Raw genomic sequence first — 23,842 nt, 5'->3', positions numbered from 1 at the left:
ACAATTTGGGGATCCCACAAAAATCTCCCCTTCAATTTAAGGTTCAACCCCCAAATTTGGGCATCCCCACCCCAAATTTAGGGGTTTCCCGAATTTTCCATCCCAGGAACCCCCAAAATTTCGGATACAAGCGCAGATTTCCTCGAATCTTCTTTGCGTTCCTGTGGGGAGACCCCAAAAATTCCGTGAGGGGAGAACCGGGAAAAAGAGCGGGAAAAGCGGCGCGGGGCATGATGGGAGCTGTAGGCTTGGCTATAATGGAACTCAATGGAGCGTGGAGGATGATGGGAGCTGTAGGCTTGGCTATAATGGAACTCAATGGAGCGTGGAGGATGATGGGAGCTGTAGGCTTGGCTATAATGGAACTCACTGGGGCACAGGGGATGATGGGAGCTGTAGGCTTGGCTATAATGGAACTCATTGGGGCACAGGGGATGATGGGAGCTGTAGGCCCGGCTATAATGGAACTCATTGGGGCGCGGGGGATGATGGGAGCTGTAGGCTCAGTCATAATAAAAGCCAATGGGGCGCAGAGGGCTATGGGAGTTGTGTGCGTGCGTCCAATGGGGCCCAATGAGGCGCATGGGATGATGGGAGCTGTAGGCTTGGCTATAATGAAACTCAGTGGGGCGCAAGGGATCATGGGAGTTGTATGTGCATGTCCAATTAGGCCCAAAGGTGCGCGGGGGATGATGGGAGCTGTAGGCTCAGTTATAATAAAAGCCAATGGGGCACAGGGGGTTATGGGAGTTGTATGCGTGCATCCAATGGGGCCGAATGGGTGTCGCGGGGCATGATGGGAGCTGTAGTCCCGGAAAGCACCTCCTGCTCTTACTCCTTGAATTTTGGGGTCCCCTTTCAATTTTTGGGGTTTTTTCACCCTCCTGAGTTTTGGGGTCCCCCCTCACCGCTGGTTCCGGATGTGGCGGGTGACGTAGTCTCAAATGGGGGCTGTGGGGCCGGAGCAGAGCCTTCAGGAGAGGGAATTGGGGCACCCCAACATTTGGGGGTGACCATAAAATTCACCCAGGAACCCGAAAATCACCCCCAGGAACCCGAAAATCACCCCCAGGAACCCCCAAATCCACTCAGGATGCCCTAAAAGGGACCCCAAAACCCCCTGAGGAGCCCTCAGTGGGACCCCAAAATCCCTTCAGGACCCCACAAAGGGACTCCAAAATCCCCCCAGGACCCTCCAAGGGGACCCCAAATTGTCAAGGACCCTCCAAAGGGCACCCAAAATCCCCCCAGGACATCCCAAATCTCCCCAGGACCCTACTAAGGGACCCCCAAATACCTCCAAGGGGACCCCAAAACCTCCCTAGGACTCTCCTAAAGGACCCCAAAACTCTCACAGGACCCCCAAAAATCTCCCCAGGACTCTGCAAGGGGACCCCAAGTTATCCAGGACCCTCAAAGCAGGCCCAAAACCTCCCCAAGACCCTCTAAGAGGACCCCAAAACTCTCTCAGGACCCCCCCCAAAACCCCCCAGGACCCTCCAAAGGGACCCCAAACCACCTCAGGACCCCACAAAGGGACCCCAAAACCGCCCCAAGACCTTTCAAAGGGACCCCAAAACCCCCCAGTAGCCCCCAAACCCACACAGAACCCTCCAAGGGGACCCCAAACCCCCTCAGCCCCTCCCAGATTCCCGCTCTCCCCTCACGGAGCCCTCGGGGGGTTCGCAACCCCTGCCCCCCGCAACCCCTCAGCCCCTCCCTGCCTCAGAGGGAGCTCCGTGAGGGTCCCCGGGTGGTCCCGACCTGCGGAGCGCGGCCGGGGAGGGGACGGCGGAGGGCGGCAGCTCCATCTCCTCCCGGAGCCAGCGCTCCAGAGCCTCGGCCATCATGGCCGGGGGGCGCTGAGGGGGAGCGAAAAAGCGCGGGAAAAGCGCCGCGGGGCAGCACGGGAGTTGTAGTGCGGGAGGGGCGGGGCCTGCAATGATGGGCTATGGGAGGCGCAGGGCATGACGGGAGTTGTAGGCGATTAACTGAGGCTCTGTGGTGCGCGGGGCATGATGGGAGTTGTAGGCGCGGCTATAATGAGTCTCTATGGGGCGTGGGTGGTTATGGGAGTTGTATGCGTGCTTGTAATGGGGCTCTATGGGTTATAATGATCCTCTGAGGGGCGCGGGGGCTGACGGGAGTTGTATGCGCGTTTGTAATGGGGCTCTATGGGATATAATGGGCTCTATGGGTCGCGGGGGCTGATGGGAGTTGTATGCATGTTTTTAATGGGGCTCTATGGCTTATAATGATTCTCTATGGGGCGCGGGGGCTCGTGGGATTTGTATGCGCATTTGTAATGGGGCTCTATGGGCTATAATGATTCTCATTGGGACTCTATGGGTTATAATGATTCTCTATGGGGCGCGGGGGGTGATGGGAGTTGTATGCCCGCTTGTAATGGGGCTCTATGGGATATAATGGGCTCTATGGGTCGCGGGGGCTGATGGGAGTTGTATGCATGTTTTTAATGGGGCTCTATGGCTTATAATGATTCTCTATGGGGCGCGGGGGCTCGTGGGATTTGTATGCGCATTTGTAATGGGGCTCTATGGGCTATAATGATTCTCATTGGGACTCTATGGGTTATAATGATTCTCTATGGGGCGCGGGGGGTGATGGGAGTTGTATGCCCGCTTGTAATGGGGCTCTATGGGTTATAATGATTCTCTGAGGGGCGCGGTGGCTGACGGGAGTTGTATGCGCGTTTCTAATGGGGCTCTATGGGTTATAATGATTCTCTATGGGGCGCGAGGGCTGACGGGAGTTGTATGCGCGTTTCTAATGATTCTCTGAGGGGCGCGGGGGCTGACGGGAGTTGTATGCGCGTTTCTAATGGGGCTCTATGGGTTATACTGATTCTCTATGGGGCGCGAGGGCTGACGGGAGTTGTATGCGCGTTTCTAATGATTCTCTGAGGGGCGCGGGGGGTGACGGGAGTTGTATGCGCATTTCTAATGGGGCCAAAAATGGCCACCACCATCCCCTTGACTACCAGCCCCTAATGGTCGCCATCATCTCCCCATGGCCACCACCACCCTCTTGACCACTTCCATGTCCCCATGGCCACCACCCCAGCCCCACCCTGGTGAGCAGCAGGATGTACTCGCTGGGCCGTCTGTACCAGGGACAATGGGGGGACACTGTGGCCACCAGTGTGGATGATAGCAGGACCATTGTGGTCACCAGCATGGCCAACAGGGACAGTGGTGGGACAGGATGGTCAGTGGGGACCATGGCGGGGCCAGCACAGCCACCAGGATGGCCAGCAGGGACAATGGTAGGGTCACCAGGGCCACCAGCATGGCCAGCAGGGACCATGGTAGGGTCACCAGGGCCACCAGGGACAATGGTAGGGTCACCAGGGCCACCAGGATGGTGTCATGATTTGCTCGTACAAGCGGGGGTCATGATGGTTCGTTAACTGATCTCAGAGTGCAGAAGCAACACGGAAGGGGATTTTGGTATTAATCAAAACAAATGCACCTTTTATTGAGTGCCCACAGCAGATGTGATGGAAGGATTAGAAAGGAGAAAAAAGCATAGAGAGAGAGAGAGAAAGAGGGGAGGAACAGCTGCCAATGGAGAGATGAAACCCTCGTGGTCCAGGGAGAATCTCAAAGTCTTGGTTCTATTACAGTCCTCCACCAAGGGGGGGAACAGGTAACTCTATTGAAACCACCGAGAGGGAACAGGTAAGTTTACAGACAGTCCATGTTCTCAGCCGTGAGCGACACCAATTGTTGTCTTGGTCCAGGGAACACACCCGCAGGCAACACCTGGCAAACATCTGGCTGCAGTCCGGCCAGCCCCCTGCGTTAGAGTTATAGGGCTCTCAGTCTCAGCCCTTGGGAGGGGGCTTCAGTCTCCGTCCGTCACAGTGGTCGTGAGGCAGCTGAGGGAAACCTCCGAGTGTCTCTCACAGATGGTCCATGGGGACAGGCGACACTCACTCCTGGCCGTGGCTCTGGTGGCTGAAGATGCATTTCTGGAGCGTGCCCAGGGTGAGGAGGCTCAGGGGCTGCAGCACCCCCAACTCCACCGGCCCCCCACCAGCTGCCACTGCTGCTGCCCCCCACTTGTGGGGAAGGGCTGGGTTGGGGAGGGAACAGGGAGGGGAGCAGGGACAGGGGGTAAATTGAGGGGCGGGACAGGGGTGGGAGAGGGCGTGGAACAGGGATGTGGTGATGAACGAGGGGTGGGGTTGGGGTTTCGGGGCAGCTTTGTGTTTGGGGTATGGGACGGCACAGAATTTGGGTGCAGGACAGAATTTTGGGGTGCAGGACAGGACTCAGGATGCAGCAGCGGGTGCAGGACAGAATTTTGGGTGCAGGACTGTCCTACGGTGACGCTGTGATGCTTGTATCCCCATTCATGTGTTCTGTTTATGCTGGATATTGTCTTATATTATGGATATTATCAAGACTGGCTCTGAAGAGCGAAGTTTTGTTTTGGTTTTGTTATCAGCCGCTCCCCCCCGGCTGGCGGGACACAGAGACAGGGCAGTACATGGTGCTGCTTTTGCTTTTTGCTTTGCTCCTGCTTCTGCTTTTTGCTTCTGCTCATTAGTTACTTTAGCTAAGCAGTCCAAATTTTCCCTGGACTGTTTCTCCTTTCCTTTTTTGTAACCACTCAAACCTACTCCAGACTGGCACCTGGGAACACCGAGAGTTTGCACCTTGTGGCTGCAGCAGCTGCCCTAGAACCGGAGGGACTGATAACAGAGCGACCACCCCAAGAGAGAGACTTTCTGAATTTGTCATCTTTTTCAGAGTGGTGTCACCTGGTATTGTTCATTTTGTGTGCTGGGGGTGCTGTGCCTGTTAAATAAACAGGTTCTTTCCACTTCTCTCCAAGGAATCCTTCCCAAACCGGTTGGGGGGACAGACCATGTGGATTTGCTTTCTGGAGGGGCCCCTTTGGAGATTTTCTCCCAAACTTGCCCTAAAACAGGGACCAAGGACTTGCAGCGAGACAGCGGCCACAGGACACCTAAATCTTGCAGAGAAAGAGAATTTATTGCTCTCTTATCAGAAGAAACGAACTTCTTCCTGCCTGCTCAGCTATGGAGACGCTGTCAGGATCAAGAGGAGAAGCTGACACTGACCAGACAGAATCCCGTGTTTGAATGGAATTGATGCATTGTGTATGAGGTGTATGAATGTGCAACAGGTTATTGTTTTTAAGGGTTGATCCTCTGTTAAAGCGTGTCCTTTTTCGGGCTAATTTTGCCCAGAAAAATGTACCTGGACATCAGTAACTCTTTGTTTCCATTGTCTCATATTGTCCTAATCCAAATTGTCCAAATTATATTACTCTAATTATATCGCTATTTTATAACCATTTTATTACTATTAAACTTTTAAAATTTTAAAAACCAAGTGATTGGCGTTTTTTCACATCCTGTGACTCCCCGTGTTGTAAATGGCTCCCCCAGAAACATCAGTGCATGGGATGTTGTGTGTTGGATGCTGTGTGAAAAACACCAGTCCTTGTTTCTAAAATTTTAAAAGCTTAATAGTAATAAAGTGGTTATAAAAACAGTAATATAATTAGAGTAGGAAAAGTTTGGGCAATTAGGATTTAGGACAATACGAGACAATAAAAACAAAGAGTTAGGGACGGTCCGGGTACCTTTTCCTGGTACCTTTTCAGCACATTGGCATTGCACAGTTTTTTCCACCAAGATGCTCGAGCTTTACAACAGCAATTTCAGCTGTCAGACACAGAGGCTTGTAATGCTGTCAGCATCTGTGCTGTCAGGGTCACGCTGCACCGCGGCAGATGGGAGTGAACCCTCGTGGACTTTGCAAATCTGGCACACCGATGTCACACACATCCCTGAATTTGGTAATTTAAAACACACCCATGCCTCAATTGACACCTTTTCCTCATCAATATGGGCTGCAGTACGCACAGGGGAAGAGGATGGGATGCCATGGCACACTGGCCATCAGCTTTTGCAGCCTTGGTTTGCATTCCTCAAACCATCCAAACTGACAGTGGGCCTGCTACACTTCCCAGAAAACCAGGCAATTTCTACAGCTTTGGGGTGTATCACACCAAACCAGCATCCCTCATTTACCAGCTGGACAAGAAATAGCGGAAAGAGCACACGGTGTCTGAAAAGGAATAGTTAATAAAAAAAAGGAGGTATGTGGTGAGACCCCAGAGAGTAGAATAGCTAAAGCTGTATATTAATAACTTTATATTAATAATTATATTACTAGCTACATCAAATCACTTAACAGTATTAGGAAAATCCCAGAACCCAGTTATGCTAAATGACTCCTTATCAACGCAATCCTGTGACGTTCAGCTGCCCAAACCCAAGGGAATGGCTCGAGACCTCCTTACCAATACATGGGGGTTCCTGGGATCTCATTCCCTGAGCTTGGTGACATTGATGTGTCCCAGCAGACAGTGGGACACATTGGGTACCTGCCAGAGGCATCCAGCCTGCTCTGCATCCTGACAGCACCTCCTGATAAACCCTCAGCACACACAGAGCCGTGTGACCAGTGATTGATGACAACCTCACGGGAATCTGCGACTGCAGCTCACAGAAAGATTCCTCTGTTTACAAATTATCTCCCTGTTTACAAACTGCTTTCCTTGCCTACAGATTGTTTCCTAGGTTTTGAGTTGTTTTTTTTTTTTTTTTTTATTAAGGTTGCATGATTCTTGTTCTTACTGTTTTATTTTCCTCAAGGCCTAAATAATTTGTTGTTTTTACAAATTGTAATCTGTAACCTGGGGCATATTTACCTGAGCTCTCCCCTAGCAGGTCCTGGACATAAATGCTGCAGCTATAATGCAAATCAAAATTTATAGAAAAGAAAAGGTGAGATGTTGGTGTCACCTTGCCAGCCCTGGGCTCAGTGACAGGGATTTCGGCCAATCTGATCTCCCATAAGCCTGCAGGCATTTCAGTGGCCCAGGACCCAAAGGGGTGTGGAGTTCAAACCAATGAGAGCATCCAGACCAGGCCTTTCAATTGCTCTGTGTAAAGGAGGGAGTGGAAAATAAATAATTAAAAAAAAAAAAAAAAAAAAAAAAAAAAAAAAAAAAATCTCTTCCCACACGAACATCGGGGTGAGTGCTCTCCATCTCCTCTGCCCCTCACCCTCCACATGTGACCTAACACAGAGGCAGATCCAGCTCTGGATCACCTCCATGCAGGTGAATCCTGGTGTGTGATCCACGCTGGAATCTCATGGATCCTCTCATTCTGCAGAAACAGGCAGAGAAACCAAATTGCTTGAGCACAGGTACAGAGGGGAATCTGTGTGGGATTCCAGAAGGGATACAGGGCAGGATTCCAGACCCGGGCAGGATTCCAGACCCGGGCAGGATTCCAGATCGGGATCAGGTCAAATTCTAAAGTGTATCTGGGCTGGATTCCAGAGCAGGATCAGGTGGGATGGATGAATGGGGCAGCATTGGAGTGGGATTCCAGAACAGGATTTGGGGGATTCCAAAGCAGATCAGGTGGTGTTGGTGGAGCAGCATTGGGGTACAAGGGATGCAGTAGGATCTGGTGGGATCCTTGCTCTCTGTGGGCTCTTCAGTCAGATCCAACCCATGGCGACAGAGACAGGGTGACACCAACTCTTACTCTCATCAGCAGCTGAATGATCCATGGTGCAGGTCCAACCCCTTCCCTCTCCCTGCAGAAAGCCACAAATTGCTGGCAGAGCTCATCCTGCTGCTCCCACTCATCACACAGCAGCCCTTCCCAACAGGCTGGCTTCCTGTTTTCCCATGTTTCAAACACAGGAATTACAGTGATTCAAAATGTTTTATTTCTAATGTAAAAATACCCTGGTTTGGGCAATAAATCCCAGTTCCCTCCTCCAGTGCCCAGCACTTCCTCTCAGGGAATGAGGAATAGAAAAGGGGACATTGGGAACTGGGATGAAGACACTGGGGACAGGGACACTGGGAAGGGACTGGGGACACCAGGAGCTTGGAGTGGGCACAGCAGGAGTGAGATGAGGACGTGACACCCATGCCCAGATCCATTCCTTGGGACTGATTTCCCACCCTGTGTCCCATGTCCAGGAGCAGACACGGGGACCAGGGATCATGGGGACATGGTGGATACAGGGGACACAGACACATCCAGGGAGTGGGCAGGCCTAGGGGACACAGCAGGGACATGGGGGACACGGGGGGTTGGGATCCTGAGGATGTGGGGATGAGGGATTCACAGCACACCATGACTGGGGACACCGGGAGCTGGCTGGGGACACAACCACCGGGAATGGGGACGCTGGGGCTGATTCCCGTTTATTCCCTGCCAGATGCAGCCCCCTGCTCGCTGCCCGTCCCGGGGCCCTCGGGCTGCCCGGTGCTGCCTCCTCCAAGGAGCAGGCGGCTGTAGGCGCCGCGGCGTTCCCGCAGCTCCGCTGGTGTTCCCGTCTCCATCACGGCCCCGCGCTCCAGCAGCACCAGGCGATCGGCCCCGTCCAGCACCCGCGGCCGGTGGGACACGACCAGCACGGTCCGGGCCAGCCCGGTGCGCACCCAGCGCTGTGCCTGGGGCCAGACAACGCTCATGCCAACCCATCCGGCTCATGCCAACCCATCCGGCTCAGAGAACTCCCATCCCAACCCATCCAGCTCAGAGAATGCTCATCCCAACACATCCAGCTCAGTCCTACCCTGTCCCACCTGATCCCACCCAGTCCCAACCAACCAAACCCACCCCACTCTCAGTCCTGCTCTAATTCCATCCTATTCTTACCATCCCACCTCCCTGTTTTCCATCCCATCCCCATGCCCACTCTGCCATCCTGTCCAAACCGTCGCCATTCCCACTGTCCCATCCCATCCTCCTCCCACCACCCCAACCCTTCCCATTGCACTCCATCTCTCTGTCCTCATCCCAGCATTCCTATCCCCTCCATTCCCACCCCCTCCAAACCCACCCTATTACATCTCCTTGTCTTCATTCCTTCATTCTACTTTCCTGCCATCCTACACCCCGGTCTCTATCACCATTCTGACCCTACTATCCTGTCCTATTTCTCCACCTCGATGACCCACACCACCCCATCCAATCCCTGTCTTCATCACATCATTCCCACTCCATGCCAATCATTATCCCTTATTGCCACCACCCCATCTCTCCATCCCATTCCAGCCATCCCATCACACCCCATTTTCACCAACCGCAGCCCCACCCAGACCAACCCCCTCCACCCCACCCCGCTCACCGCTCCGTCATCTCCATCATCCAGCGCCTCGTCCAGGATGAGCACGGCCGGACGCCGGAGCAGAGCCCGGGCCAGGGCCACGCGGCGCCGCTCCCCGGCCGCCAGCCGCCCCCCGCGCTCCCCCACCTCTGCGGGAGCGGCCACAGGGGATCAGTGGGGTGCAGCCCTGGAGTTCTCCCCTCTTCTCCCACCCCCTGTGCTCCCCCACCTCTGGAGGAGCAATCCCATGGGACCAGTGGGGTCTGAGCTGTGTGAGCAATCCCATGGGATCAGTGGGATCAGTGACCTGTGTGAGCAATCCCATGGGATCAGTGGGGTTTGAGCTGTGTGAGCAATCCCATGGGATCAGTGGGGTTTGACCTGCGTGGTGAGCAATCCCATGGGATCAGTGGGGTCTGACCTGTGTGAGCAATCCCATGGGACCAGTGGGATCTGACCTGTGTGAGCAATCCCATGGGATCAGTGGAATCTGACCTGTGTGAGCAATCCCATGGGATCAGTGGGATCTGACCTGTGTGAGCAATCCCATGGGACCAGAGGGATCTGAGCTGTGTGAGCAATCCCATGGGATCAGTGGGGTCTGATCTGTGTGAGCAATCCCATGGGATCAGTGGAATCTGACCTGCATGGTGAGCAATCCCATGGGATCAGTGGGGTCTGAGCTGTGTGAGCAATCCCATGGGATCAGTGGGATCAGTGACCTGTGTGAGCAATCCCATGGGATCAGTGGGATCTGACCTGTGTGAGCAATCCCATGGGATCAGTGGGATCTGAGCTGTGTGAGCAATCCCATGGGATCAGTGGGGTCTGAGCTGTGTGAGCAATCCCATGGGATCAGTGGGGTCTGAGCTGTGTGAGCAATCCCATGGGATCAGTGGGGTCTGACCTGCATGGTGAGCAATCCCATGGGATCAGTGGGGTCTGACCTGTGTGAGCAATCCCATGGGATCAGTGGGATCAGTGACCTGTGTGGTGAGCAATCCCATGGGATCAGTGGGATCTGACCTGTGTGAGCAATCCCATGGGATCAGTGGGATCTGACCTGTGTGAGCAATCCCATGGGATCAGTGGGGTCTGAGCTGTGTGAGCAATCCCATGGGATCAGTGGGGTCTGAGCTGTGTGAGCAATCCCATGGGATCAGTGGGTTCTGACCTGCATGGTGAGCAATCCCATGGGATCAGTGGGGTCTGACCTGCGTGGTGAGTAATCCCATGGGATCAATGGGATCTGAGCTGTGTGAGCAATCCCATGGGATCAGTGGGGTCTGAGCTGTGTGAGCAATCCCATGGGATCAGTGGGATCTGAGCTGTGTGAGCAATCCCATGGGATCAGTGGGATCTGACCTGTGTGAGCAATCCCATGGGATCAGGGGGATCTGAGCTGTGTGACCAATCCCATGGGATCAGTGGGGTCTGACCTGTGTGAGCAATCCCATGGGACCAGTGGGGTCTGAGCTGTGTGAGCAATCCCATGGGATCAGTGGGGTCTGACCTGTGTGAGCAATCCCATGGGATCAGTGGGGTCTGAGCTGTGTGAGCAATCCCATGGGATCAGTGGGATCTGACCTGCATGGTGAGCAATCCCATGGGATCAGTGGGATCAGTGACCTGTGTGGTGAGCAATCCCATGGGATCAGGGGGATGTGCCCTCTTGGTGCCCCATCCATCCCCCTGGCTCTCACCAGTGTCCCAGCCCTGCTCCAGCCCCTGGATGAACTCCATGGCTCCAGCAGCAGTGGCGGCCTCCCGCAGCTCTGACTCTTTGCAGTGCTCCAGCCCCAGCAGGATGTTCTCACGGATCGTTCCAGAAAACAGGATGGGGTCCTGCTCCACCAGCACCACCTGCACCAGCACCAAACCCTGTGATGCTGTCTTGGCTCCTGGTGTCCCCACCCCTGTTCCATGACCCCATCCCACCTTGGTGTCCCCATGGTCTCCATCCCTGGTCCCACTGTCCCCATCTGTGTCCCCACTCCTGAGTTCCCACTTTTCCCATCCCCATCCCTGTCATTCCCATCCCATTTCCCAATGTTCCTATCCCATTTCTTGTTGTCCCCATCCTATTCCTGGTGTCCCCATCGCTCTTCCCAGTGTCCCCATTTCTGCTCTCGTGCTCCTGTGGTCCCAGTTCCATTTCATTCTTTGTTGCAGACATCTTTTATGGAAAATCCCTTCCTCAGGATTTTTCCTCCTGAGGAGCCGAGAGGCCTCAGGAACAAAATGTAAGCATTGATTATGTGTGGAATGCAACGGGTGGATCTTTGATTGGCCCATATTGGATGTCTGTAATTAATGGATAATCACAGCCCAGCTGGCTCGGACAGAGAACCCTGAGCCACAAACCTTTGTTATCATTCTCTCCTATTCTACTCTTAGCCGGCCTTCTGGTGAAATCCTTCCTTCTGTTCTTTTAGTATAGTTTTAACGTAATATATATAATAAAATAATAAATCAAGCCTTCTGAAACATGGAGTCAAATCCTCATCTCTTCCCCCATCCAAAAACCCCTGTGAACACCGTCATAATTGTCCCCATTTTCCCCATTCCATGCCCAGCATTCCCAGCGTCTCTGCTGTCCCACGGTCCCAGTTCCATTTCAGTGTCCCCATTGCTGTCCCCATTTTCCCCATTCCATGCCCAGCGTTCCCAGTGTCTCTGCTGTCCCACGGTCCCAGTTCCATTTCAGTGTCCCCATCGCTGTCCCCATTTTCCCCATTCCATGCCCAGCGTTCCCAGTGCCTCTGCTGTCCCACGGTCCCAGTTCCATTTCAGTGTCCCCACACCCCCGTCCCCATTTTCCCCATTCCATGCCCAGCATTCCCAGTGTCTCTGCTGTCCCACGGTCCCAGTTCCATTTCAGTGTCCCCACACCCCCGTCCCCATTTTCCCCATTCCATGCCCAGCATTCCCAGTGTCTCTGCTGTCCCACGGTCCCAGTTCCATTTCAGTGTCCCCACACCCCTGTCCCCATTTTCCCCATTCCATGCCCAGCGTTCCCAGTGCCTCTGCTGTCCCGCGGTCCCAGTTCCATTTCAGTTTCCCCACACCCCGTCCCCATTTTCCCCATTCCATGCCCAGCGTTCCCAGTGTCTCTGCTGTCCCACGGTCCCAGTTCCATTTCAGTGTCCCCATCGCTGTCCCCATTTTCCCCATTCCATGCCCAGCGTTCCCAGTGTCTCTGCTGTCCCGCGGTCCCAGTTCCATTTCAGTGTCCCCACACCCCGTCCCCATTTTCCCCATTCCATGCCCAGCGTTCCCAGTGTCTCTGCTGTCCCACGGTCCCAGTTCCATTTCAATGTCCCCACACCCCTGTCCCCATTTTCCCCATTCCATGCCCAGCGTTCCCAGTGTCTCTGCTGTCCCACGGTCCCAGTTCCATTTCAGTTTCCCCACACCCCGTCCCCATTTTCCCCATTCCATGCCCAGCGTTCCCAGTGTCTCTGCTGTCCCACGGTCCCAGTTCCATTTCAGTTTCCCCACACCCCGTCCCCATTTTCCCCATTCCATGCCCAGCGTTCCCAGTGTCTCTGCTGTCCCACGGTCCCAGTTCCATTTCAGTGTCCCCACACCCCTGTCCCCATTTTCCCCATTCCATGCCCAGCGTTCCCAGTGTCTCTGCTGTCCCACGGTCCCAGTTCCATTTCAGTGTCCCCACACCCCGTCCCCATTTTCCCCATTCCATGCCCAGCGTTCCCAGTGTCTCTGCTGTCCCACGGTCCCAGTTCCATTTCAGTGTCCCCACACCCCTGTCCCCATTTTCCCCATTCCATGCCCAGCGTTCCCAGTGTCTCTGCTGTCCCGCGGTCCCAGTTCCATTTCAGTGTCCCCACACCCCTGTCCCCATTTTCCCCATTCCATGCCCAGCGTTCCCAGTGTCTCTGCTGTCCCACCTTGCGGTGCAGGTACTGGTGCTCATACTCTGGCAGCGGGATCCCGTCCAGCAGCACCGTCCCGCTGCCGGGATCCCGCAGCCGCTCCAGCAGCGCCACGGCCGTGCTCTTCCCGCTGCCATTGGGCCCCGCCAGCGCCGTCACCTCCCCGGAGCGCACCTGGAAGCTCACGTCCTGCCGGATGGGACAGGTTTGAGAGTCTGTCTGAAATGTCCCTCATCTGCCTCACCATCGTCATTGGGGCACCGCTGAAGAGAAGAGCCCACTTGATAGTGGAGCCCTGGGAAATGTTAAAGACAGTCTTTGAAAATGTCAGGCTTTGTGTTCTCTCAGATCACTGCACCTGCGTAAGCAGTATGATAACAGATACAGATGTGATGATTGTTTGGTAATTAAATATAATTATTACATAATCATAAGAAGAATCATGAGAAACTATGTTGGAAATTTAAGGGGGCTATGTTTGGCTGAAATCTATGTATACAATAGAACAATATCAGTTTAATAATTAAAATCAAAGTTATATAACGACAGAGCATAAAACCACGTTCATCTTGAATGTATGGTCGGAATCAGATTTGGGTTGTAATACCCGATTCCCAGAGCTCTTAATAAAAAGCACCAGATATAATAGCTTATGTGATTATTTGTGTTTGAACGTTAACACACTGTCGCCGACATCTTTTCATTAAAAATCTTTCTTTAGGGTTTTTCTTTTCTGAGACACTGAGAGGCCTCAGGAACAAAATGTAAACATTGATTATCTGCTGCTGTGGAATGCAACAGGTAGATCTGTGCTTGGTCTCATGTAGATGGTTGGAATTAATGGCTAATCATGGCAGAGTTGGCTCTCTCTCTGTGTGAGCTACAGACTTTTGTGGATTCATTCTTTTCTATTCTTAGCCCAGCCTTCTGATGAGAACTTTTTTCTTCTGTTCTTTTAGTATAGTTTAAATGTAATATATAATAAAATAATAAATCAAGCCTTCTGTAACACAGTCAAATCTACGTCTCTTCCCTCATCCTGAGACCCCTGTGAACACCATCACACCCCACTGTGTAAAATCTCTGGCTCTGAAGGAGCAAGTCACATCCCAACAAGGCCCCGACACCTGAGGAGCATTGCTAAGCTACTGTTCACAGGTGTGTTTGCTGTATGCTACACTGAACCCAACGAAAGGAAGAAGGGGGCACCTTGCCCTTTTTGCAGCAACGGCCTTGAAGTTGTCCCACCTCTCGGCCTGGCTGGACTTCGGCTGAATTTTGGGTGGTTCCCCCACAGAAGACACCACACAAAACCCCTCACTTGTCTCACAACTGCTGTGACAGACAGACTGAGATGCAGGAAGCCTCTCCAGCAAAGGCCGAGACATGAAATCCCTGTGTGAAAAGGCCCCCAAGGACTGGGACTGAGACCCCCAACCTGGGGGAGGTGTGTGGGGGAGGCAAGCTGACCACAGCGAGATGGATGTTGCAGGTGCGAGCAGTGGACCAAGAAGACAATGGTTCTCGCCCACTGCTGAACATGGACTGTGTGTACCCTTCTCTAAATACCATTTTTTCCCCCAAAAATACAACAGACTACCTTTGATTCGGTTTCAAGTTTTACCCATTCCCCCCATCAAAAAAAAGAGTATAATAAGAGTTTGGATAAACTGCAACCCTGAGACCTCCCGAGATGTGACCTGGTGAACTCCATTGGGTGGACATTGAAGGACTTCACCGTTCTACGTTGGTAGCTTTGTACCTTCCTTTCTCTTCCTCCCTCTTTTTCCTTTTTCCCCAATTTCTCTCTAATGCACTTTGTTGTGGTTATTCAATAAAGGTACATTTGTTCTGATTATCACTGCAACCCTCTGTGCCGTGTCGGTGTTTTTTGCACCCTGAGATCAACCCACGAACCACCACGAACCCGTTCGTAAGGACGGATCGTGAGAGCAGGTGATGCCAGAATTCCCACCCCTGGGAAGCCCCACCTGCCTCCAGACCCACCTTCAGCACAGGGCGCTCTGGATTCCCGGGATATGTGAAGGAGACCTTCTGGAAAGTGACGTGGCCCTGAAGCTCGGGGGGCTCCCGCGTGCCCCCGACATTCCCTGCGGGTTTCCGATCCAGGTATTCCCAGATCCTCTGTCCGGCAGCTGCGTTGGTCAGGAATTCGTTGAAGCCGTAGAGCAGCACCTGGGGAGAAGGGAGGGGGTGGCACTGGGGTGGACAGAAGCACGGACGGATGGACAGACACGTGCATTCCATGGTATCACCTGGACATGGCTGCCAACTCTGTCCTGGTACAGCAGGAAGGTGACGAGGACCCCGGGAGTGATGGATCCGTCACGGAGCTGCTGGTGGCTCCTGAAGAGCACCATGACCCGGATGGCCAGTTCGATCACCTGTGGGTGGGACAGGGACACTGCTGCCCCCAACCCGCTTCTGGTGTCCCCAGCCCACTGCTGGTGTCCCCATTCCATCTGCCCCCAACCCACTCCTGGTGTCCCCAACCCACTCCTGGTGTCCCCAATCCATCAGCTCCCATTCCAGCCCACTCCTGGTGTCCCCAATCCATCGGCTCCCATTCCAACCCATTTCTGGTGTCCCCATTCCATCTGTCCCCAACCTACACCTGGTGTCCCCAGTCCATCTGCTCCCCTTCCAACCCATTCCTGGTGTCCCCAGTCCATCTGTCCCCAACCCACTCCTGGTGTCCCCATTCCATCCGTCCCCATCCCACTCCTGGTGTCCCCATTCCATCTGCCCTCATCCCACTCCTGGTGTCCCCAGCCCACTCCTGGTGTCCCCATTCCATCTGTCCCCAGCCCACTCCTGGTGTCCCCATTCCGTCTGTCCCCATTCCAACCCATTTCTGGTGCCCCCATTCCATCTGCCCCCATTCCAACCCACTCCTGGTGCCCCCATTCCATCTGCCCCCATTCCAACCCACTCCTGGTGCCCCCATTCCATCTGCCCCCATTCCAACCCACTCCTGGTGCCCCCATTCCATCTGCCCCCAATCCACTCCTGATGTCCCCATTCCACCTGCCCCCATCCCACTCCTTTATCTCTTTGTCTTTATCCCTGTTCCTGCTGTCCTCATTCCAGTTCTGGTGTCCCCCTCTCACTCTTGATGTCCCCATTCCTGATCCTGATGTGTCACAGACATATTTTCTGAAAGATCTTTTCACCAGGATTTTTCTCCTGAGAAGCTCAGAGGCCTCAGACACGAAATGTAAACAATAATGATCTGCTGCTGTGGAATGCAGCAGGTGCATCCTTGATTGGTCTCATGTGGTTGTTTTTAACTGAAGACCAATCACAGCTGCAGCTGTGTCGGACTCTGGTCAGTCACAAGATTTTATTATTCATTCCTTTCTAGCTTTCTAATGTCTCCTTTCTCATTCTTTAGTACAGTTTTAGTATATAATTTTCTTTTAATATAATATATATAATAAAATAATAAATCAGCCTTTCATTCCTTTCTAGCTTTCTAATGTCTCCTTTCTCTTTCTTTAGTACAGTTTTAGCATATAATTTTCTTGTCGTATAATATATATAATAAAATAATAAATCAAGCCTTCTGAAACACGGAGTCAAGATTTTCGTCTCTTCCCTCGTCCTGGGGACCCGCAAACACCACCCCACTGATGTTCCCAACCTTTATACCGGTGTCCCCATCCTGTTTCCAATGTCACCATTCCCATTCCTGCCATGCCTGTTCCTGACCCCAATGTCCCTGTTCTGTTGTCCCCATTCCTGGTGTCCCCATTCTGCTCTGAGTGGCCCCATCTCAGCTGCTGGCTTCCCATTCCTGGTCCCAGTGTCCCCATTCCCAGTACCCCCATTCCCAGTGTCCCTGTTCTGATGTCCTCATTCCTGGTGTCCCCATTCTGCTCTAAGTGGCCCCATCTCAGCCGCTGGTTTCCCATTCCTGGTCCCAGTGTCCCCATTCCCAGTGTCCCCATCCCTGATCCCGGCATCCCCATTCCCTGCTGTTCCCATTCCCAGTCCCCCCTGACCCTTTCGACGAGGAGGAAGATTGCCAGCTCCAGCTCTATCTGCTCCTTCAGCCTCAGCTCCTTGGCCAGGTTACATCTGTGCTGCTCCTCCTCCTCCTCCTCCGCCGAAAACATTCGGATGGCCTCGATGGCAGCAACAGATTCCTGCACCCCGGCGGCTGTGCGGGCGGAAGCTTCCAGCATGGATCGCTGAAGGGCCTGTGGCAGCAACGGGGATCTCCAACTTTCCCAGGTCACCTTCCTGGCCCACCATCCACATCCCGTCCCACCAAACCCACTACATCCCCACTACTGCACTCCCAACATCCCACGCCCTTCTCTCTCACCCTCACCATTCCCATCCATTCTCCCGGTCCTAATCCCACCATCCCCATCCCCACAGTCTCATCCCGTCCCCACCATCCCACCTTATCTCATCCTTCTCTTCCCATCCACACCATTCCCATCTCCACCATTTCGTTCCATCCCCATGTCAGCACTCCCACCATCCCATTCCCCTGGTCTTTATCCCCTTCATCCCACCATTTCCACCTCCATCATCGTCTTTTCCATTCTCCATTCCATCCCCACCATCCTGCTTCCCTGGTCTTTATCCTCTTTCATCCCACTATTCCACCTCCATCATCCTCCTTTCCATTCTCCTTCCCATCCCGACCCATCCCGACCCATCCCATCCCATCCCATCCCATCCCATCCCATCCCATCCCCACCATCCCATTCCCCTGGTCTTTATCCCCTTTCATCCCACCATTTCCATCTCCATCGTCCTCCTTTCCATTCTGTATCCCATCCCATCCCATCAATCCCATCGATCCCATTGATCACATCCCATCCCGTCCCATCCCATTGATCCCACCGATCCCATCCCGTCCCATTGATCCCACCAATCCCATCCCATCCCATCCCATCGATCCCATCCCATTGATCCCATTGATCCCATTGATCCCATCCCATTGATCCCATTGATCCCATTGATCCCATCCCATTGATCCCATCGATTCCATCCCATCCCATTGATCCCATTGATCCCATTGATCCCATCCCATCCCATTCCATCAATCCCACCCCATCCCACCCCATCCCATCCCATCCCATCCCATCCCATCCCATCCCATCGATCCCATTGATCCCATCCCATTGATCCCATCGACTCCATCCCATCCCATTGATCCCATTGATCCCATTGATCCCATCCCATTGATCCCATCGACTCCATCCCATCCCATTGATCCCATTGATCCCATCCCATCCCATCCCATCCCATCGATCCCACCGATTCCATCCCATCCCATTCCATTCCCATTGATCCCATTGATTCCATCCCATCCCATCCCATCCCATCCCATCCCATCCCATCCCATCCCATCCCATCCCATCCCATCCCATTCCCATTGATCCCATTGATCCCATCTCGTCCCATTGATCCCACCGGACCCCATGCCATGCCATGCCATGCCATGCCATGCCATGCCATGCCATGCCATGCCATCCAATCCCCCTAGCCCCCATCCCAGCTCCACCATTCCCACCCCCTTATCCCACCTCTGCCCCCCTCCCCCTCCTGACCTGTTTGCGGGTGCTCTGGATGCGGCGCGTGGCGATTCCAAGGGGCACCTCCAGCAGTGCCAGCAGTGCCAGCCCCGGTGCCAGCCCCACCATGAACCCCCCCACCACCAGGGCCATCACCAGGCTCCGCAGCAGCTGGTTGGCTCCACTCGGCACCGCCCTGCACACCCGTGGCACTTCCATGGAAAACTGGGCCAGGAGCTCAGCTGCAGGGTGGGAAAAGAGGTTTGGGATCGTGGTGGGTGAGACCATGATCCCATCCTGGATGATCCCATTCGGGATGGGAATGATGGGATGGGGAACGGTGGGATGGGGTGATGGGAATGGGTGTGGAGGTGGTGAGGGTGGAATATGATGGGACAGGGGAGATGGGATGGCGGGAACGGAGGTGGTGGGATGGGATGGTGGGAATGGGTGTGGAGATGGACAGGGTGGGTGGGATGGGACAGGGAAGAAGGGATGGTGGGAATGGAGATGGTGGGATGGAGTGATGGGATGGTGAGAATTGAGATGGTCAGGGTGGAATGGGGTGGAACAGGGGAGATGGGATGGTGGGAATGGGTGTGGAGATGGACAGGGTGGAATGGGGTGGGACAGGGGAGATGGGATGGTGGGAATGGAGATGGTGGGATGAGTGATGGGATGGTGAGAATTGAGATGGTCAGGGTGGAATGGGGTAGGACAGGGGAGATGGGATGGTGGGATGGGGTGATGGGAATGGGTATGGAGATGGACAGGGTGGAATGGGGTGGGACAGGGGAGAGGGGATGATGGGAATGAGTATGGAGCTGGTCAAGGTGGAATGGGATGGGAGAGGGGAGATGGTCAGGGTGGGAATGGAGATGGTGGGATGGGATGGTGGGAATGGGAATGATGGGGATGGAGTGGTGGGATGGGATGGGATGGTGGGAATGGGAATGATGGGGATGGAGTGGTGGGATGGGATAACAGACAGATGGGATAGGATGGGATGGGGACTGGGAGCTGGGATGGTGGGGATGGAACTGGGGTAACACAATAATTGGGATGGGATGGGACAGGTGGGATGGGTTGGGTGGGATGGGGCTGGGCTGTGCCCCGTTACCTGCCGGTGTTCCCTGGAAGAAGTCCAGGTCTTGGTGCACCAGGTGGGAAAAGAGCCGCAGGCTCAAGCTCTGACGGAGACGCGCCATCAACAGCATGAAGAGAGAGCCCCGGCAGCCAGAAAACAGCACACTGTGGGGACGCAGGGACACGGTGACATCGGGGACCTTGGGGACACGGGGACAGGCCCTGGGAACGCTGCCACCCACCTTGTGGCTCCAGCAGCCGCCACCATCCCGACAGCTCCGGCGGTGACTCCGTCCCCACTCCCGATGGCATCCAGCACCTTCCCGGTGGCGTAGGGCCCCGCCATCTCCCCTGGGTGTCACCGAGGCTGCGTCACCACCGGTGTGACCACTGACACAGGGGGACCCTGATTTGTGGGGGGTGGGACCCGGTCTGGGGAGCGGGGATCTAATTTTGGAAATGCGGGACACGATTTGGGCAGGAGACAACTTAGAGAGGTCAGGGCCCAATTTTGGGGGGTTGGTGACAAATTTAGGGATCTTACACCCAATTTAAAGTGTCAGTACCAATTTTGGGAGGGTTCAGCACACAATTTTATGGGTCAGAACCTAAACATAGGAGATCAGGATCTTAAGATCCCAGGCCTTAGAGGCCAACATCCATTTTTGGGCATCAGACCCTAAGTTTGATGGTCAGCACCCAATTTTGGGGGACCAACAGCCAAGTCTGCAGGGTCAGAACCCAATTTGGAATGTCAGCACCTCATTTTGGCAGGGTCAGCACCCAACCGAAGGGGTCAACTCACAATTTAGGAGGGTCACCACTCAGTTTTAGGGTGGTCATCGCCTATTTAGGGGCTCAGCATTCAATTTTTAGGCACCAGCATTCAATTATGGGAGGGTATCCCAAGTTGGGGGGGTTCCCCATTTGGGCTCTGCAGAGCCCAAATTTGGGGTGTCAGAGCCTGTCACCACATGTCAATGTCCTAGGGTGATGCTGTGATGCTTGTATCCCCATTCACGTGTTCTGTTTATGCTGGATATTGTCTTATATTATGGATATTATCAAGACTGGCTCTGAAGAGCGAAGTTTTGTTTTGGTTTTGTTATCAGCCGCTCCCCCACGGCTGGCGGGACACAGAGACAGGGCAGTACATGGTGCTGCTTTTGCTTTTTGCTTTGCTCCTGCTTCTGCTTTTTGCTTCTGCTCATTAGTTACTTTAGCTAAGCAGTCTGAATTTTTCCCTGGATTGTTTCTCCTTTCCTTTTTTTGTAACCACTCAAACCTACTCCAGACTGGCACCTGGGAACACCGAGAGTTTGCACCTTGTGGCTGCAGCAGCTGCCCTAGAACCGGAGGGACTGATAACAGAGCGACCACCCCAAGAGAGAGACTTTCTCAATTTGTCATCTTTTTCAGAGTGTTGTCACCTGGTGTTGTTCATTTTGTGTGCTGGGGGTGCTGTGCCTGTTAAATAAACAGGTTCTTTCCACTTCTCTCCAAGGAATCCTTCCTGAACTGGTTTGGGGCGGGGCTGTGTGGGTTTGCTTTCTGGAGGGGCCCCTTTGGAGATTTTCTCCCAAATTTGCCCTAAACCAGGACAAATTTTGGTGCCCAACGTGGTGCTTGAACCCCTGACCCTGAGATTAAGCATCTCATGCTCTACTGACTGAGCAGCCATTTGTGGGGAGGGGCCGTGTGGCTTTGTTTTGCCCCCTTTGGAGATTTTCTCCCAAATTTGCCCTAAACCAGGACAAATTTTGGCGCCCAACGTGGGGCTTGAACCCCTGACCCTGAGATTAAGCATGTCACGCCCTACTGACTGAGCAGCCATTTGTGGCGAGGGGACCGTGTGGGTATTCTTTCTGGAGGGGCCCCTTTGGAGATTTTCTCCCAAACTTGCCCCGAACCAGGACAGTCACCCACCAACGACGGCCAGCACGAGGCAGAGCACGGCAGCTCCAAGGACGTTCCGCTGTTCCCAGGTCAGCGCCAGAGCGCGCCGGACGCTGCCGGGAGCCTTGGGGACGCCTCCAGGGGTCTCGGCGACGCTGCCGGGGGTCGGGGGCGCGGCCCAGGCCAGCACGGCCAGGGCGGCAGCGGCGTGGGTGACCCCGAGCCAGGCGGGCGCCGCGGCCGCCAACAGCCCCGGGCCGGCCCCGAGCGGCCCCAGGAGGCTCCGGAAGGTTCCGAACACCGCGGGGGTGGCGGCGGCCGTGACGGCGGCCGCGGTGGCTCCGGAGGGACGGCGAGGGAACGGCAGTCGGGTGGCCGCGGCCAGGATGGGCAAGCGCAGGGCGGCCTCGAGCCACACGCCCGGCGCGCCCAGCGGCGCCAGCAGCGGCACCAGCGGCGCCAGGAACACCAGTGCCAGGGCGTCGGCCACCAGCAGCACAGCGGGCAGGAGAGCGGCGGGTGGCAGCGCCATGGCGGGACCGGTACGGACAGTGCTCCCTGTGGGGCTCCCAGGAATGAGCAACAGCCTGTGGAGGCACCAGTTAAAACCAGTTAGGACTGGGGCACGCCCCTGTGCACACCAGTGCTCCCAGTCTAGACTACAGTGCTCCCAGTCTGGCCCCCTGAGCTCAGCAGTCCATACCAGTGCTCCCAGTCCAGCCTGGAGCAGCCCCCAGTCCAGACAAGGCACTCACCAGTCCACACCAGTGCTCCCAGTCCAGCTTGAGGCACTCACCAGTCCACATCAGTGCTCCCAGTTCAGCCTGGGGCACTGACCAGTTCACACCAGTGCTCCCAGTCAGCCTTCTGTGCTCCCCAGTCCACACCAGTGCTCCCAGTCCAGCCTGGGGTGCTTCCCTGTGCACACCAGTGCTCCCAGTTCAGCTGGGGGCACTCACCAGTCCACACCAGTGCTCCCAGTCTAGACTATGGTGCTCCAGTTCAGCCCCTTGAGCTCAGCAGTCCACACCAGTGCTCCCAGTCCAGCCTGGGATGCTCCCCTGTGCACACCAGTGCTCCCAGTGCAGCCCTCTCAGCTCACCAGTCCACACCAGTGCCCCCAGTTTAGCCTAAGGCGCTCCCCAGTCCACACCAGTGCTCCCAGTCCAGCCCCCTGAGCTTAGCAGTTCACACCAGTGCTTCCAGTTCAGCTTGGGGCGCTCCCCAGTCCAGTTTGAGGCACTCACCAGTCCACACCAGTGCTCCCAGTTCAGCCTGCGATGCTCACCAGTCCACACCAGTGATCCCCAGTCCCTATCAATGTTTCCAGTCCAGTCTGGGGCGCTCCCCAGTCCACACCAGTGCTCCCAGTCTAGATTATGGTGCTCCCAGTCGAGACTATGGTGCTCCCAGTGCAGCCCCCTGAGCTCACCAGTCCACACCAGTGCTCCCAGTCCAGCTCTTGGCACTCAACAGTCCACACCAGTGCTCCCAGTTCAGCTTGGGGTGCTCACCAGTCCACACCAGTGCTCCCAGTCCAGCCTAGGGCGCTCACCAGTCCACACCAGTGCTCCCAGTCCAGCCTAGGGCGCTCCCCAGTCCACACCAGTGCTCCCAGTCCAGCCTGGGGCGCTCCCCAGTCCACACCAGTGCTTCCAGTCCAGCCTGGGGCGCTCCCCAGTCCACACCAGTGCTCCCAGTCCAGCCCTCTCCGCTCCCCAGTCCATATCAATGTTTCCAGTCCAGCTTGGAGCATTCACCAGTCCACACCAGTGCTCCCAGTTCAGCCCCCTAAGCTCACCAGTCCACACCAGTGCTCCCAGTCTAGAACAACAGTGCTCCCAGTTTAGCCCCCTGGGCTCACCAGTCCACTCCAGAGTTCCCAGTTCAGCCTGGGGTACTCAACACGTCCACACCAGTGCTCCCAGTTCAGCCTGGGGTGCTCACCAGTCCACACCAGTGCTCCCAGTTCAGCCCCCTGAGCTCACCAGTCCACACCAGTGCTCCCAGTTCAGCCCCCTGAGCTCACCAGTCCACACCAGTGCTCCCAGTTCAGCCCCCTGAGCTCACCAGTCCACACCAGGGCTCCCAGTTCCGCTCCCAAAAGCGCCGTTAAGCTTTCCCTTTCGAGGCCACGCCCCCTCCCGCCCAGACCCCGCCCAGACCCCGCCTCCTCCCGCCCAGACCCCGCCCAGACTCCGCC

At 55.0% G+C, this 23,842-nt stretch overlaps 1 protein-coding gene across 2 annotated transcripts; it reads right to left on the bottom strand.

Annotated features, from left to right (window-relative positions):
* Positions 1–7,807: 7,807 nt before the first annotated feature.
* On the bottom strand, positions 7,808–23,767 carry LOC131570587 (antigen peptide transporter 2-like). Of its 2 annotated transcripts, none has more exons than XM_058822951.1 (12): positions 23,710–23,767; positions 21,670–22,226; positions 19,986–20,094; positions 19,778–19,908; positions 18,694–18,899; positions 17,128–17,325; positions 15,379–15,507; positions 15,110–15,298; positions 13,118–13,291; positions 10,910–11,069; positions 9,228–9,355; positions 7,808–8,547 (listed from the first exon to the last, which is right to left on the bottom strand). In XM_058822951.1, exons 2-12 carry the CDS (start codon positions 22,169–22,171, stop codon positions 8,299–8,301), a joined length of 2,175 nt encoding a protein of 724 aa, XP_058678934.1. In that variant the 5' UTR covers positions 22,172–22,226; positions 23,710–23,767; the 3' UTR covers positions 7,808–8,298. The 2 variants fall into 2 exon arrangements, with proteins under 2 accessions (XP_058678934.1, XP_058678935.1); XM_058822952.1 differs by lacking the exon at positions 23,710–23,767 and adding an exon at positions 23,587–23,640.
* Between the last annotated feature and the right edge of the window lie 75 nt (positions 23,768–23,842).

Source organism: Ammospiza caudacuta, chromosome 36 (genome assembly GCF_027887145.1).
Source record: "Ammospiza caudacuta isolate bAmmCau1 chromosome 36, bAmmCau1.pri, whole genome shotgun sequence".
NCBI lineage: Eukaryota > Metazoa > Chordata > Aves > Passeriformes > Passerellidae > Ammospiza > Ammospiza caudacuta.
The sequence above is the reverse complement of the archived record's forward strand: the minus strand, read 5'-3'. Positions and strand labels throughout refer to the sequence as shown.